Source organism: Aethina tumida, chromosome 7, assembly GCF_024364675.1.
Source record: "Aethina tumida isolate Nest 87 chromosome 7, icAetTumi1.1, whole genome shotgun sequence".
NCBI classification, from domain to species: Eukaryota; Metazoa; Arthropoda; class Insecta; order Coleoptera; family Nitidulidae; genus Aethina; species Aethina tumida.
This window is the reverse complement of record NC_065441.1, coordinates 16,816,384-16,833,194: the sequence shown is the minus strand read 5'-3', so window position 1 is coordinate 16,833,194 and position 16,811 is coordinate 16,816,384. Positions and strand designations below refer to the sequence as shown.

The 16,811-nt window shown below is 33.7% G+C and overlaps 1 protein-coding gene across 1 annotated transcript in view; it reads left to right on the top strand.

The window, feature by feature from the left end:
- Positions 1 to 15,053, top strand: part of LOC109599553 (leucine-rich repeat-containing protein 24-like) — a 57,581-nt gene extending 42,528 nt beyond the window's left edge. The window contains exons 3-5 of the mRNA XM_049969699.1: positions 9,891 to 10,534; positions 11,822 to 12,935; positions 13,462 to 15,053. Coding sequence (XP_049825656.1) covers positions 9,931 to 10,534; positions 11,822 to 12,935; positions 13,462 to 13,843 — 2,100 coding nt within the window. The 5' untranslated portion in view covers positions 9,891 to 9,930 and the 3' untranslated portion in view covers positions 13,844 to 15,053. The remainder of the gene's footprint in view (positions 1 to 9,890; positions 10,535 to 11,821; positions 12,936 to 13,461) is intronic.
- The last annotated feature ends 1,758 nt before the right edge of the window (positions 15,054 to 16,811 follow it).

Sequence of the window (16,811 nt, the reverse complement as noted above, 5' to 3'; positions counted from 1 at the left end):
ATCAGGCAACTGTAATATGCAAATTAATTGTGACAGCCAAGTATTTACATACTAACCGTAAAATATAAAATTACTAAAATTTAACTAAATTCAACTAATAAATTATTTATTCATATGCATTACAAATTTGCATTGTAATTTAATTTAAATGTATACGTTCGTCTATTTATTACACCAAATTTCATGGCGGATCTGCGAAAAAACAATAATAATGGTTATGTAGGCACAAAATTCGTGTCATAAAATTAATTCATTTATTTTATTATGTGTACCGCAGAGCGGACTAAACATTTTAATTGGATTTATTTTTTAACCTAAATACACATAAGGGCCGAACATTACTACATATTTAATTTGCCCATTTTTGGTAACAAGCTACAGTAAAATATCAGATTTCGTATTAATGCAACCGTAATTTATTGACTTTATGTCGCAGTGAGTCTAAACTGATTTCAGCTCGAACATCAAAAATGTTTTGTTCCCTGCAAATCTATTAGGATTTGTAATGCGTTTCGGGGTTGAAATTTATGGAGTCAGTATGCGATAGGACAAAATTCAAATAGTTGTTTGCCCTTAAAACAGCATCAATCAACAATCTTCGTAATAGTCTCGTAACTACCATAGAAGTACACGGTTAATTAAATCCGTATTTGCCGTAGAAGAAAATGGGTTACCCACTGGACTGTGGAAATATCCAGATCAAAGCCGGTTTATCACAGTGGCCATTGCGAAGGTTACAGCAATTTATCAATCTATCGGAGGGCGGAATTGATTTCCTTTGACGGATGTGCAATTCTTCTTTGCCATTAGTTTCCTCCAGGTTTATTTACTGGTTTCCTGCCCGACGTTGCTGTCGGGATTATTTTTCCTGGAGACACGTACGTGTTTCCCTCCAAACAACCCTCCAATTCAACCAGTGCAGCCCCTAATGAATCTTATTTATACAGAAATTCTCGAATAATATATCAATAGGGGTTTTTATACACTCATAACAATTTTTGTGCTATTTATAGAAAAGTTGTAAGATCCTTCCTAAAATAACAAATACACGATAAAAGTTATATATGACTTCAATATCGTGTTCTCAAGAGGACATCGAGATTCTTGTCAAATAAATAGAGTGTTAAAAAGCACTTTAGATAAAAGTATATTAGACTTTCCTAAAATAAATCTAAGTAGATAAAATCAAATCTAGATTTCCTTCAATTAAGAGCCTTAAATACAGAATAATTAAATTATGACTAATTTTACAGGAAGGTTTTAAAATTATTTCAGCAACAGTGTTTATTTTAAAAATTATGTTCAAATTATAATTTCTAAAAATCATAAAAAAGTAATTTCACGTGCTTTTCCATCAAATCTCTTTTATTTAAAATTGAATCCTTTTGCGGTACCGTCTGGAAACTTTTGTTTTAGGGACTTTATTGATTAATTCCGAAAACTTTTGTCCAAACTTCAATGCCGATTTTTAATTAATCTTTTTTATACAGATTTTCTCAACAACAAAAAGCAAAGTTGTTTGGATTTGCTGATGCAATTTAATTTTGTTTCTCGCTCACAATGTCCATTCCACACGAATAAATTGTACTGCATTAATATTTTATAATCCCATCTTATAATCAGATAAATCCGCAAAATTTTAATGATTATGCATCCGAACCTGCATCAGCACGAATTTATCATTTCCGATTAACAAAGAAAAACATTCCAAACACAATTTCAGTCCACCATAAAACGAAACATATTTCACTTACATAGGGACCCTTGTAAGTCAGTTTTTGTGCAGAGGAGTTTAGATAAAGCATATTAAAATAATTTATACTCTGTTATGGGGGCATGCTGCGCAAACAAATATCCCAAAGTAAATAATGGCCTGGACTATTTATTCTTCTACTTGCATTTCCTACATGCAGGTAAAGTTTCTGACAAAGGGTAAAATTTGGAGAAAAGGCAGTTTTTGTTGAACTTTTTCTCGTTCCTTAACCACAATGAATATGTCTCAAAAATACCGAATAAATATTTTAGAAGCTCAAAGTTCACATCAACGTGTAATTTGAAACCTTGTAAAAGTAAACAGGTATATGTGAAAAGAATTAATTTTCAAGTGGTTGTGGGGCGTGCAGTTCGCTAAGCTAAATGTTAATTAGTCGTGCTTTTAGAAATCAGTAAAGTATTAAACATTCCAATTATAACAGTCAAAAAGATTAAAGGCGCTGAGCAAATGTTAAATCGAGACACGGAACAAAAGATTTTCTCGGCATGTTATTGTCGAGGAAAAAGTGCATGATTAAGACATTTTGTGGTGGAACGTGCTCTCACACTTGCCGCTATGTAAGTGCCGTTGATTTTCACTTAGCCCTTCACAAATCTCAAGAAATTCTGCAGCTACGCCAACTCAAAGACAAAAAAATATAAAATGTTCCACAATCGTAGCCTGAACTGAACTGCGCGACTTTTCTTTTGTGGTGCCTCATTAATTCAACTTTCATTTCTAATCGGTTCATTAAAGTTTATCAGGATTTGTTTTATTACTTAGGTAATTAACCATGTTTTATCTGTCGTTTTACAACAAGTACTTAAGTTAAAAATTTCAGTTTTCTATTGGTCAATGGTTAAACAAAATTAATAAGGACATTTCCTTTTAGATTCTTTTAATTCATTTTTTGTTCTGGATTTTTTAAATAAATATAAATTTTTGATAAAATAAATAAATGCCTGTACTTACTTATAATTAAAACTATATAAACGAATAAAATGAGCACAAATATTTAAATTTGTAGTCACTTAATATTATTACAACTTCTCTAATTTTATCACCTATGTGTGGTCACCAAAATAACGTAGTAAATATTGTAGTGTACAACCGCATGCATACATTATAAATATACGCTTTATCATGAATAAGTTTATGCTCGTGTACAAGTTATGTTAGGAACTGTCTTGGGAACCGGTAAACACGGAATGAATTTTCCAAATCCAGCCGAAGTTTCACCATTATTATGAAAGACTTAATGTCTATCTCGAGGATTTAAATACAATTGTTTGGTGTTTAATGGAGTTGTGTTTCCAATGGGGCTGAAGAGATTGACGTAAACTTTGAGGAAAACACAAACTTTTTATATATTTTATCTGAATATTGGAGTTTCGAAGATAAACATTTACTTAAATTGACTGTGTTAAAAAAGTGGTTTCATTAACACAAGAGAGGAAAGTTTAATTTTAACCTACTCTATATTTATCTTGTGGTCCATTAATGGAAGCTTGTTGCATTTAATGGACCTTACACCGGAGAAGTGGTCAATCTAAAATGGCACGTATCAATAATGAGGGGATTGTTGATTGAGGTAAATATGTACATATTTATTCGCTATGTTTAAACAAACCATTTACCACGTGACATTAACCATCATTAAGTTTTGACTATTCAAGATTAACCTGGGGCTCGTAAATTGGCGCAAGTGCACGGTTTAGTTGTCCCCTTTATTAATTCGGGACAGTCTTCTGATCCGTTAACATAAACTTGTGACATAAGTTAATGGACCACGCTCATCCTCACGGGAGAACGGACCACATTCAAATGCCGCATATCAATGATGCAGAGAATCGTTTAATAAAGTAAATATATAATTATCCGGACTTTAAACTAGTAGGAACTGGCTGCTTCTGGCTGAGTGATTATTGGCTCGCTCGCTTAACCGACCAATTTACAGATTATGCCATGGCTCAGTACCAACAAATATACCTACCTACAAACCTATTACCGCCCACCCATAATTTATCACTGCAATTTTCCCTCGAAATGCTAATTTCACCAGCCTGCAATAATGTACATGTGTTCAATTAAGGTGCCACTGCATCAATGAGTATTATAAAAATTAATTAATGAGTGTGCATCTATCATGGAATCGTCCGAAATTCCATTAGCTGGCTTTACTTCTCGGCAGATCGATGTTGACAACGCAGATTCGCTGACAATTAATGCAAAAGGAATGCGTCTGAGTTTGTTTACGTATAACCCGACGAATATTATTCCCGGTAATGAGATTGAGTTTGGGATTTGCCATAAAATAAATAATTGCGTTAGAGTGGTACAAGCAGATGATTTAGGTTGTGTAGGCAAATCCATCCGCCAGATGTAAATTGTAGATACAGCGACAGGGGAATAAATTAATCCAATTCAGATGTCAAGCTCTAGCGTTACCACATACAAATATTGCAGTTATCATCCACCAGATATATTAATTTTGCCATTCCTTGTTTTCCGGTTACACCATTAAACTTATACGGTTCATGTGCAATTTTGAATTTAATACGGACGGGAAAAAACAGACGTCAATCTGAAAATGGGATTGGGAAAAAACGGCTGGTGATTACCTAGTGCGTTGAATGAAATTTCTTGTGACTGTATTTTTCGACGGACGGAGGAAAAAGCGGGAAAGATGGATTCGACAGAACAGTGGGATATCGGATAAATTTCTAATACTTCTTTATGTGACTTGTAGAAGGTAACTGTACCGCTCGGACAGATATTAATTGGATATCGAACTATGTGCCACTTTTGTTATACATCGTGGTACAGTAATCGATGGCTGGCAAAACGAATTCCCTTCAAAGATTTACTCTTGCCTCTTTGTCAAGTTTTAATAGAATGGGTGATGCTTTCTCATACGTTACATACATATAAATGATTAAATTTACAACCATTCCTGATAGATCTGTTTGGATTCACTTATGTACATATTTAATATATTACTGATACACACTTTGATAGTGGCCAATTAAATTTATTGATGAGTTTCAATTAACGCAAATTAAACTATTGCCCGAGTTAATTTTTTTAATCAATTGGAGTGGTGGATGCTCATCATTAACTTAGATATTAAGATAAAATATACGAAAAGTTTGGATATAAATGTTTCCGCTAAGTTTGCGTCAATTCCTTTATCGCCATCGAAAGCACGGCTCCATTAAACACCAAACAATCGTCTAGAAATCTTCGCGACAGACATAATAATGGTCAAACTGTGGCTGGATTTGGAAAATGTATTCCATGTTTATCGGCTCCCAGGAGAATCCCCAACACCATGTACACGTGCATAAGCTTCTTCACGATAAAACGTATATTTATAATGCATGTTGTGACTGTGTATTTCAATATTTCCTACGTTATTTTGTCTCGTTTATGCGAATACAGATGTAATAAAATTAAGGAGACGAGAGACGTAAATCTGATGGCTGCGGAAGTTTTAAATAAAATTACACGATGTAAAATTATTAGTATCAGAACGCAAACGCTAGTTTTCATTTGCATAAAACACAATTATCCAATATTCACGTCGTATTTCTTGAATTGTCTAACTAAACGAATTTCTTCGTGAAAATACAGCATAATTATTATTAAATCCAGTATAATTTGTAATTAATTAACGCGATTTCGGACGTTAATCAATTAATTAAATTACGAACATTTTGCTACGAGGTTAATTAAAATTCGTAAAAAGCCTCAATTAATTTCTCTAATTACGATGTTACGATTTTTAAACACTGATACACAAATCGGGTATATTATTTTGTCAATTGTTAAACCAAATGTTAAATGATGAGAAGCCATCATATATATATTTCAATGATATTATTCTCATTGAGTTTAATATATTTAATTTATTAATACAATACAATTAATTTTCTTTGCTAATTATTACTGGTTTAATAAAATTTTATAAATGGCCAAAGAAATAGCACACCTCCTTGTTTACAGGTGTTAATAATGAAAAGAGGATATTAACATTTTTTAAATTATTTAAATTAAATTGATTTAGGAACAAAATGTAGGTAAAATTGTAGAAACAATATAGTGTAAATATTTGAAATAAACGATGATATATTTTGATTTCATCCCTAAAAATCCCTTATATATTTACCGATTGAAAATATACCTTTTGATATTGTATTATTTATAATCCCACTGACATTTTATAAAACGCGTGTGGCAGGATACATGTTTGGCAAAAAACGTGATGAATGAGAGGTATGACTGGCGGAAATAAAAAGTAATTCACATGTATAGAAAATATGTAATAGATAAGAACGGAATCCATATAATGGTTTTCCTCAATCCTCGGGACATAAAGAACATTAAGCGTCCTTCCTTGCCTTTAAATCTGATGTTTCTATTATTTTCCAGGTCATTGTTCCACCAATCAATAAGTTTCAACGACGGTTTTATAATTTTTTATCGTCGGCTTTAAACCGTGCTTGAATTTATGAGTGGAAAATGCAAAATCACTGACATAAAACACCTTTATCTAATTTTTCTAAGCCCAAGTTTCGGATTAAACTGATCCCGACCCTTTTTACCGTCTTATCAACGCTAAATCGTAAAATACAGACTCACCATCCGAGTGAAACGCAATTTACAATGTGTTAAAAGTGTCCGCGATAAATAAACTTAGATTTTATTGTAAAATAAATCTAATTGTTTTTATGGGGGGTCGGTCGAGTTAAAGCAATCGGAAAAGACGCGCTGTAAAATTTAACTGGAAGAAGCTGAAATAAATGTAAAACGTAAAAAAAACCGAAAGCAATCACTCTTTTGTTGTTGGTCCATTCATTGCAGCGAAACGTTTGCCGTACGGAGGGTTCGGGTCGTCGGACGAAAGCCGCAGTTTCACCCTTTCCCGTTAGAAGAGCGACCGGGCAACCGTAATATCGATATTTCGGCGTCCATGAAAAGAATAATCTTGTAATGGGGAAACCGAAAAAAATGTTTTTTATGTTGATGAGTAGTATTTTCGGGGATTAAATGCACGTACATTAAGCGCCGCCATTTTTATCACCCCGTCGAAACTGCACAGTAGGAAACGGTGGGAGATTTATTCACTTGAAAATTACGAGGTAAACATGAAGATTTTTAATTGGGCACAAATTCGATGTTAAATCGGTGTTCGAAATTCCTTGAGGGATCATTATAGTAAAGTTAAATCGTAGGAGCACACGAGCACGTATTCGTAATTTTTATATAAATTGTCTAGGAACTATTCGATGATATTGCCGGTATCTTGATGTATTATAATGGCTCCTTAGATGGCTTTTAGGAATAAATTTCTGCTTGCTACGCGACTACGATGATAATAAAGCTGAAAACAATGGGATTTAATGTTAAATGCATCCACGATCACTTTGATCAAACAATTTACGAATTTTATTTAATTAAATTATTTATATGATCGATCGATTTGAGAAATACCAAAATACTACTAATTAAAAAACTATAGGGAATTAAATTAAAAAATAACAAAAAAGTACTCTTAAAATAAAAATAAAAAATGAGGTGAAGCTTTTGTTGTTTAATTTTAATATTAATTATAATCTATAATAAAGAACAAATATTTTGATATCAATTAGGATTGTGGAAAATTTTCCAGATTTATCTGCGTTATGTATAACAAAACCAATGGATCCTCTTTACACACAAATTAATATTCGTATTAATTACAGTTAATTTCCAATTCAAAAGTATTGATTTTAAAACATTTATTATATGCAAATTAATAACATAAACAATATAATTGACTATAAATATGAATTATTTACAAAGTATCATAAACATTTAAATATGTTTGTGCCAGTTTAAATATCAAACTGTCAAATTTCAACGTATAGTCTAGTATTAAACGCACTAAACATTTTATTGATATGTATGCTTTAAAATTTGATAAAAATTGCATTTAATTTATTCATTTGAACAGAATAACAGACAAAAATTTAACATCAATTCTATTACTCGAATGTTGTTGTACACAGTTTTAAATCGATAATTGAGTTGCGGATTAATTTACGTAATTAAAAAATTACACGTTCGAAATAAAAACATTTATTCTACAATATCAGTTACAAATTGTATATTTAATTGTACAGTTTCTAGTAAGAACTGGTGTTAAGGGATGCCCAGCAAAATACTTTGAGAATTTTTAGCGTACTCCAGACGTAAAGACACATCAGCGCATTCAATTACGGAATTGTAGTTCCTTGTAGAGGATTAGGAAGAGACATTCCAGACGCTGCGAACTTGATGCATCTCGGTAGTTTTAGCTAATTGATGTCCATTTGACGAAAATCTGATCATTAATCTTTCTTCAATGTTATTTTAAATCCACATTTTCCGCAGGTAATTTATGTTTTAGAATATGTACTTTATTAAATATTTCCTAAACTTAATATTTTCATAATGGAATGAATGTTGCCAACTAAGTGAATTGTTTTCCAAATTAATTTGTTATTCAAAGACTTAATTAAAGCAAGGTATTTACTTTTTTTAATCAAACTCATTAATTAAATTAAACTGTAAATTCTAGACGTCAAACATTGGCTTTTTTTAAATTAGTTTACATATTAGTTAAAGGTTCCATCATTTTTTAAGCTACCTTTGAATTGAATAAATAACCAGAAAGCTATATACAAATGTTTACGTTCTAGAAGAAAGTTTAATTACAGGGCGAATGTTAAAACCGGGATTTAATTTAATTTCAATTAAACGAAATAAACAGGGGAAAAAACTTTACAAATTACAGACTGCAGACTTTTCCTTTCTTTCGGAATCCACACCAGACCTATTATAAAGCTATTACGGTGCATCTGCCGAGCAGACGACGCAGGAGCAAGAATAATTTTTAATTTATCTTCTTATATTCTTATATAAAAGTAGTTAATTAGAATTCAGCGAGTTAGTGTGAGGGAATATTAGCAACGGCGCCGTTTTTTGCCAATTTTCGCTTCAATAATCTTTTGTCTGTTAGAAATCTGCCGCTTTTACTGCCCGTTTTTTTTTTTCTTGCTTTCATCGTAAACTTTTCTCGGGCAATTTTGTCACAAACACATGCCGATAATTTATATGTGCGGTGTATTTTAGCAACGATAATAAAGAAATTATTTTGAGTGGGGAAAATGTTACCCAAGTTTATCGGGCCACCGTCGAATTCTCCAGACGCTCTAAAATTAACACGTTTGAAACACCGTTTAGGACGTATAACAAGTGTTGCGAAAATATGTAAACTGGACAGTTCAGCCCTTTAATTTTATTACAGAAAATTAAGTGAACGTCCAAAATTTGAGCGTAAATAGTTATACGACCCTAAAATTTTGAAGTTTCCCTCGTAAATCGAGCTTGAGTTAACCCATTATCAGTGTAGATTTCCGGCATTCTCAAGTATTGTACAGTTTATTTGGTTGAAAACTATTTACATAAGACAATTTATCTTTCCCTTGTAAGGGTGGCAGTGTAAATAATGACACATATTTGATGCAATTTTGCGGGTCATTAAATGGCAACTAGCGCATTAGACATTATTTGTGTGGAAATGGTATTGTGAGTATTGTGTTAAATACTCTGCTAAATAGAGATATTAGAGCACATAAATGTCATACAAAGATAGATTATATTTATATTTTATATATTTATGTTTACAATAATATATTATAAAAAATTACAGTTGCTTTAAATTATTTTAAAATATTTTAATTGGTTAATAATATGTAATTTACCAAAAAATATTTGATATGAATGCAAAAACAACCAGAATTAATATTTCTAGTAATTTTCAATATATTTGTACGTAAAAGTAATTATTTTAGAAACATTTTATAGAAATAAATCAATTTTAATCAAAACAAACTAAATTTTACGTAATAGCTTTTGTACCAAACATGATATTTGATATATTATGGGAAAACTGTTTATCTTTTACATTAAAATTATAGTTTGTTAAAGATGTTATCATGAACAACAATTATTTACTAATAAAATGGATAAATACATATGTTTATAAGTAATTTTATTTTACTCACAGTATTGTAGATGGATTAACACATTTGTTGCTGTTTTTTGGTTTCAGATTGGATAAACATGTGAACAGTTGGACGCGAGTTAAAAAAATGCCTAACAAAATCCTTCTGGTATTTCTATGGATATATATGAGCTGCAACGTGGCATCAGCATGCCCGAAGCACTGCACGTGCAAATGGAAAAACGGCAAACAGACAATCGACTGTTCAAACAAAAATCTGGACGCCGTGCCGTCCGGAGTGAATCCAGACATGCAAATATTGGAGTTTTCCGGCAACCGACTCGAAGAATTGTCCGCGGAACTGTTCCTAAAAATCCATCTCGTAAATCTGCAACGTATATTTCTGTCGAACTGCAGGATCAAAACGGTTGACGACGAGGCGTTCAAAGGTCTGTCCAATCTGGTCGAATTGGATCTGTCCAATAACTACATCGAGCACGTGCCCACCAAGGCGTTCGAACACTGCCCCTCTCTCATGAGACTCATTTTAAACTTCAATCCGATACACACGATCAAAACGTTGTCCTTCAATTATCTGACGTATTTGAATACGTTGGAGCTGAGCAACTGCTCGTTGTTTGATGTGGAAGAAGGCGCCTTTCAAGGCCTCCACAGTCTTGAATGGCTGCACATTGATGGAAACAGACTCAAAACTATTCCTGGGAGGAAAACTTTGCCAGAAAATATCAAAGGTAATGTTCTATATATCAGACTTTATGTTAATATTTAGAGTTTAGTAGTTTCTGTCTTTTGAAGGATATATATATATATATATAATTAAATTAAAAAATTATAATATTACCTACAATTTATATACATACAACAGTTTGATATTTATTAAAAGACACTTTGTATATTCCAAATTTAATAACCCTCAAATTTGCCACATAAAATATGAGTCATTTTGAGTTTTTAACTTAATTATGTTACGAAGCCGTAAACTGTGAAGGTACAGAAACACAAAGCAATACAAATAAAATACACTCTTGTTGGGTAAAGCTATAAAAGGTCGTGCGTTAAATATATTATGTTTTATGCGAATCACAACAAGATAAAAACAAGGTGAAAATCTAGATGGATGTAGATATTACCGACCTACGCAGGGACACTTTTGTTACCCTCATTAAAGTTTGTCAGTGTTGTAAAGTTGTATGTTGTACATGTCTTCACAAGCTCATTATAATGGATAAATAAAGAAAATAGTGCTACTTTTTACTTTGGATGCGTACGGTTATGGTAGTTAAACAGGATCATTCCTTGCACCTTTGAAAGCCTGTTGTTGTCTATAAAATTTTTAATTAAATCTCAGCTACTTTGTTGTGTGAATATCGTAATCTATATTTAGTTATTTTTTTGAAAAGATCAGTGAGAAAGGAAAAGGATATCAAAGGCTTATTCCTCCAAAACCTCATATAACAAGAAATAACAAGCAGCAGGCTACAAAAAGTTGCATCGTGCATATATCACCTAAGAAAGTTATAAGACATGTTGACTTAAAATTTACATTCGATGTTCAAAAGTTTACTTGTTTAGGAGTCGTTCCACACAGTAACATTGTCAAAACACACTTATATTACCACGAGATTCTTTCGACTGTTAACAAGAGGAGTTTTATTCAGAAATTTTATTTGTGAGCAAATGGAAACTACTAGACATTTTTATATTCCTCTTATTTTGTAAAATTCACTAGATAACAATAATGAACTTTATTTTTTAATATTTAATAACCATTTATTTTTAAATAATGTGTCAAGTGACAAACAATTTAATAATGTATTTTAAAAGTTCATCTCAGTTTAAATTACCAAAACCGGAGATACATAAATTGATTTGATTATGTAAATTGCACCGCCTTATCTCAATTGGAAATAATCCCGCAAAACCTCACTTCGGCCGTGCCACAATAGAAGCCATCTCGCCCAACATGCAAACAGGCAAGCTATCCGGCAAACACATAACGAAGCGGTATTTTGTTTCAGGTGTGGAACTGCAGAAGAACGCCTGGGAGTGCGACTGTCACATCCAAGATCTTCACGCTTGGCTACTGAATTTTAACGTACCGCTCTCGAGCGAACCGGTGTGCAAGGGCCCACCGAGGCTCTCGGGCCGCATTATTAAATCGATACCGACCACAGAGCTGGCGTGCCTGCCCGACATCTCGCCTACCACGTTCTATCTCGAATTGGGCGAGGGAAAAAACGTGTCCCTCATGTGTCACGTCTATGCTAAGCCGGAAGCCACTGTGTCCTGGTGGTTTCAAGGCCGGATCCTGCAGAACAATACGCTAGTTGCTCCCGGCTTACACTTGATTTATTTTGTCGAAGAGGGCTCCGAAAACAAACGCAGCGAACTGTTCATTTACAATGCGAACGTCGACGATAACGGTACGTTTGTTTGCAATGCGGAAAACGCAGCCGGGTCCTCCCAGTCCAACTTTACCATTAAAATATTGCTCAAGGAAGACCCCATTGTGATTATTGTGTCCTTCCCCTATGAATACTTTCTCATCGCCCTTATCATTGCCGCCATCCTAACCCTCATCATCATCATTGTCATCATCCTCCTAATTTTTCGCTGCCACCGAAAGCGTAAGCGGCAAGAGAAACGAAACAAAGCCAAAGAACTAACTCTGCAACACACCCCGGAGGAAAGCAAAACTGAAACATTACAGGAAGAACTAGAGACCACTTCTGAATCGAACGTAACACCTGACTCCAACGACATGATGCTGTACGGGGTCCAGCATTGCAAAGTTCTCAACTCACTGCCTCCAATAGCCAACCACATTCACAGTCCTTCTTCTTTGAGGCGTTATCAACTGGAACAAAATCCTGATTTGATTAACAGCACTGAAACCGGGCTAGGATACAGACGTGAAGGCGATGGAGCCGATCAAATGATGTGCAATGTTATGGAGAGTGAAATTCACTTAAGGGGGCTGAGAAACATCAGATGTGTGCTAGACTCGCAAGGTTACCCCGTGGATTATGGTCTGCCGAAGGTGGCATACAGGAAAACGGTCAATGAGAACTACTATAGGACATTGCCCTGCAAGAGGTTAAAGGGACAGTCCACGACCAATTCCATCAATCGGTGAGTTTAATTAGATTTATTTAATTTCACAAACAAAACTTGATTAAATTAAAAAATGTAATCATAATTTACTTATTTGCTGCCTTGTTGTGCTTAATTGTTAAAGCAGAAGTTTATTGTGCGAAATCTGGCTAAACCATCATTATGACTAAGTAAATTAATTTTTGAACTGACTCCAAGATCCACTTCCATCAGATGGCACTTCACAGTCAAGCGCAACTTAATTTGATTAGCAATCTGAGACAAGGAGTTGGCCGCATTCCTCGCATTATCATATCATGGAAAAGGGGACGAATCCAGGTGATCGTCAACCCTATTGCGTTTCTCTTGTATTGCACTGTGCCTCTTGAACAATTCTTACGCTTGATGCGTCCCTTTTGTCGCCGGCATCTGCTTTTACACCGGAAGATCGATACGAATATAGCTATGATTAGATAGGTTCAGATGCCACTGTTTCCTTCATCCATTTCTCTTTGAATTTTTTGTGGGGCAAAATTTTTTACTTTTTAATCGATATTTGTTGCAGGTTTCCGAGGGAGGCTGAGTTTCTGACCAGAAGCTTGGACTACGATTACCAGGCGGACGTCCGCTACACAGCGGACGGCTACCCGGAACGTCCGCCGGAAATCCCTGCGTCTCCTCACCAGGATTCGGCAGAGGCTCCCACGTCGTTGCCATGCTGTTCGACCGAATGGCCGTCGTTCGTGCCAGCTAATCTGCACGCAATCAATCGCGAGACCGTGTCGAAACGTTGCGTCGGTGCCCAAACGGAGAGTGAGTGCGACAGAGGTAGGAACAGGGTCGACAAAACGGAGTCCGGACTTTTAAACGACCGGAACGATGGCGTTAATGAAGTCTTGACGGAGAGTCCGGACGAGGGCTACGAGGGAGAGCCCACGACTGTGTAATTTTTGGTCTGGCTACGATCATACAAGTAATAGACACTCAACCAACAGGGTAATAGGGCGTGCAGTTTTATACTTATTACCTGTGCGAGGATTAATTAATTATGTCGCCGAGAAAACAAGTAATTGTGTTGTTGTTCGGGCTCTACGTTCGTGGATGCGAACCTCGATTCGGTCCGGATTCATTAGCCCGTGCCCTACTTCGAATTCGTAACTCAGTTAAAAACAGAGTTCGGGTTACGCCAATCATCCTGCATTGTTTTTGATGCTGCTCTATGTCAAGGAAATTAGTTCAGACACTAAAATTGAAGATTATTCAATTGTGGCCAATTTTAAAAACGTTCAGAAGTCCAGTTTTAAGTTCTCAAAATACTACTTGTTGTCTGTCTGTGTTTGCAGACTCCCTAAATATTTGATATCATCATTTGTTTACACCGACTAAGTTATTCATTTCACCCAGAAACAATGGTGGAAATAAAATAGAATATTTACACATACAAACCGACGGACTATTTAAACTAGAACAATTTAACCATTAACAGTTTCTTGCATCTAACACAACCGTTAATAATTTACGATTCCGAATATGGTACCCGATGTTCAGAACAATCACCCTTTTCTAAATTATGCAGGCGCCATCAAGAATTTACTGCCGGTTTCGCTTTGACATTAGTTAATTTTATTAATTAATATCGATTTTGGTGGGATAAGTATTAATTTTGGTTTATACATAGATCCTCGCACGGTAAACATTAAGTTTATGTTGTCGACAAATCACACCACAGAAAGATTTATCATCTATCTCATTTGTAATTTGACCGTCAATGCATATTTTGCACATACCGTAGTACAGTTCAGTTCCATTATATCGGATCAAGTTGGTTAAATGGGCTAACTTGCCTTTATAATCTTTAATCAATAATTCAATATGCAATTAGGTAATCTATAATTTAAATTCTAATCGCAATCCCTGTATTAATTTAAGATGGAATTATCTTCTTGTATCCGGCATTTCGAGTTTTACAATTAGGAAGGTCTTTAAATTTGTTTAATTGACTTTGTCACGAGTTATAGGGAAATTTAGGATTATAGTTGAATCGGTTAATATATTTTTAAAGGAATAGGCCTAGTTTAGGTTAATTTTGGGATATCCTTATCTATTCGTAAGCTAGATTAATGTTCGTAGTTTTTTATAATAAAAGAATTATTGTCATAGAAAGTGTCTTATTAATCTTTAACAAACAATTTTCATAAGGTAAGTAACACTATAATCGAAATTAGGAGCTCGAGTGTAATGAGTAATTTAATTTGTATTTATACTAAAACAAATGAGAAACTGTAATGTGTCTGTAGTTCAAATATCAAATGGTATGGGGAATTTTTGTTTTGAAATTTGTTAATTAATATCCAGAATGATAGTTTTTAACAAAAGTAATGCAATTAACTTTCAAATTAACTACTGACGTATTAATGGAAATATATCATGTTATTTAGTAGTGTAAATGATGAATAAATTAATGCAACACTAATTTTAAGTGCATATTAATATCAAAATTAATTGAAAAACTATTGTTTCTTATTTTTACGAATGTTTGGATTAATTATAAGGGTAATTTATTTGTCAAAACCAAACATTAATTCTCGTGATTTATTTTGAAATAGCCTATTCATGTTACAATTTAAATATCCTTCAAAAGAATGGTGCAAATTATAATCTACATTTAATTACACTAGGTAAAGTTAAATCGTTGTAAATTAATTTTTTCATCGGACTAAACATTCGCGTGTTTGATTCGAAAAGCGAATAGTTATTTCGATTAATTGACCTATCCAAGTTTTGCGAAGTGATGGCGGGCAATTTAACTCTGGAATTGAGTTATCAGTAAAAACGGAACAGGTCGAGTGAAATGTATTAAAACAGATGAGCCCGTTCCATTGTGGACTCTAGTTTAGCACCTCTGGAAAACTTTTTTTTAAAACATAAACACACTTTCCCCCTAACAGAAGTAAGAGCCGTTCAATAACAAAGAGATAAATGGCCGAAATCCCACATGTCCGGAAGTAAAATGTTAGTCATTATTTAAAGCACGAACGGGTAGAAGACACATAAAGGAAAACATCCATTCAACATTGTGTTGTTGTCTGCCCCACCCGGGCAAATTTAGAAAAATCACATTCCCGTTTAAAACTAAAAAATCTCATTCCCATCCGTTTCTCCGGGCCGCGTCTGATTTTGGTAAGTACTGAATGAATGTATTTCGGTTACAGCTAAGAAACTTTACAAAGAGGATTGATTGGAAAGGGTATTTGTTAACTGGAACCAACAACAATTTGTTGCAAAACATTGACATCTTTGGAATCTTAGAATGCACAACATTCATTCTACTAATTCTTTAGTTTTGCTACATTCTATTTATGTTTGTAATTTGTTTGCTCATGCAAAGAAACCAACTTGTAACTCGCACGAATATTGAAAACATTTACAGATTATGTATTTAGAACTATTCAAATTTCATCACAAATATTAATTCTGTTATTTTAATTAGATCTGCAAAGTTCATATTTGCATGACTCCAGGAGAATGTAATTTTAAATAAACAAAGCACGTAATATTTGTTAATTGTTGAAAGTCATGTTTTGTCTTTATTGTGGTGTGTTGTTTATGCATCTGTTTGCAATGTTGGTGAGGACCAGTTATTAAATGTAGGTGCAGACATTATTTAGTTAATGCTGTTCTAAGTTCATACTCTTATCGATTGTGTGTGTTTATTAAGCTGAAAGAGCATTTCAATATTTAAACAGATTATTCAGATCATGAATCCAATTAAATTGTTAATTAAATATTGTTACTGTTACTGGCGTAATTTAGAATATTCATATCAACTATTTATTAAAATTCAGTTTAACGAATAACCTGTAGCAATATTGTACAACAGTTAAGATTCATTTTATTAAAATTAATACAATTTGT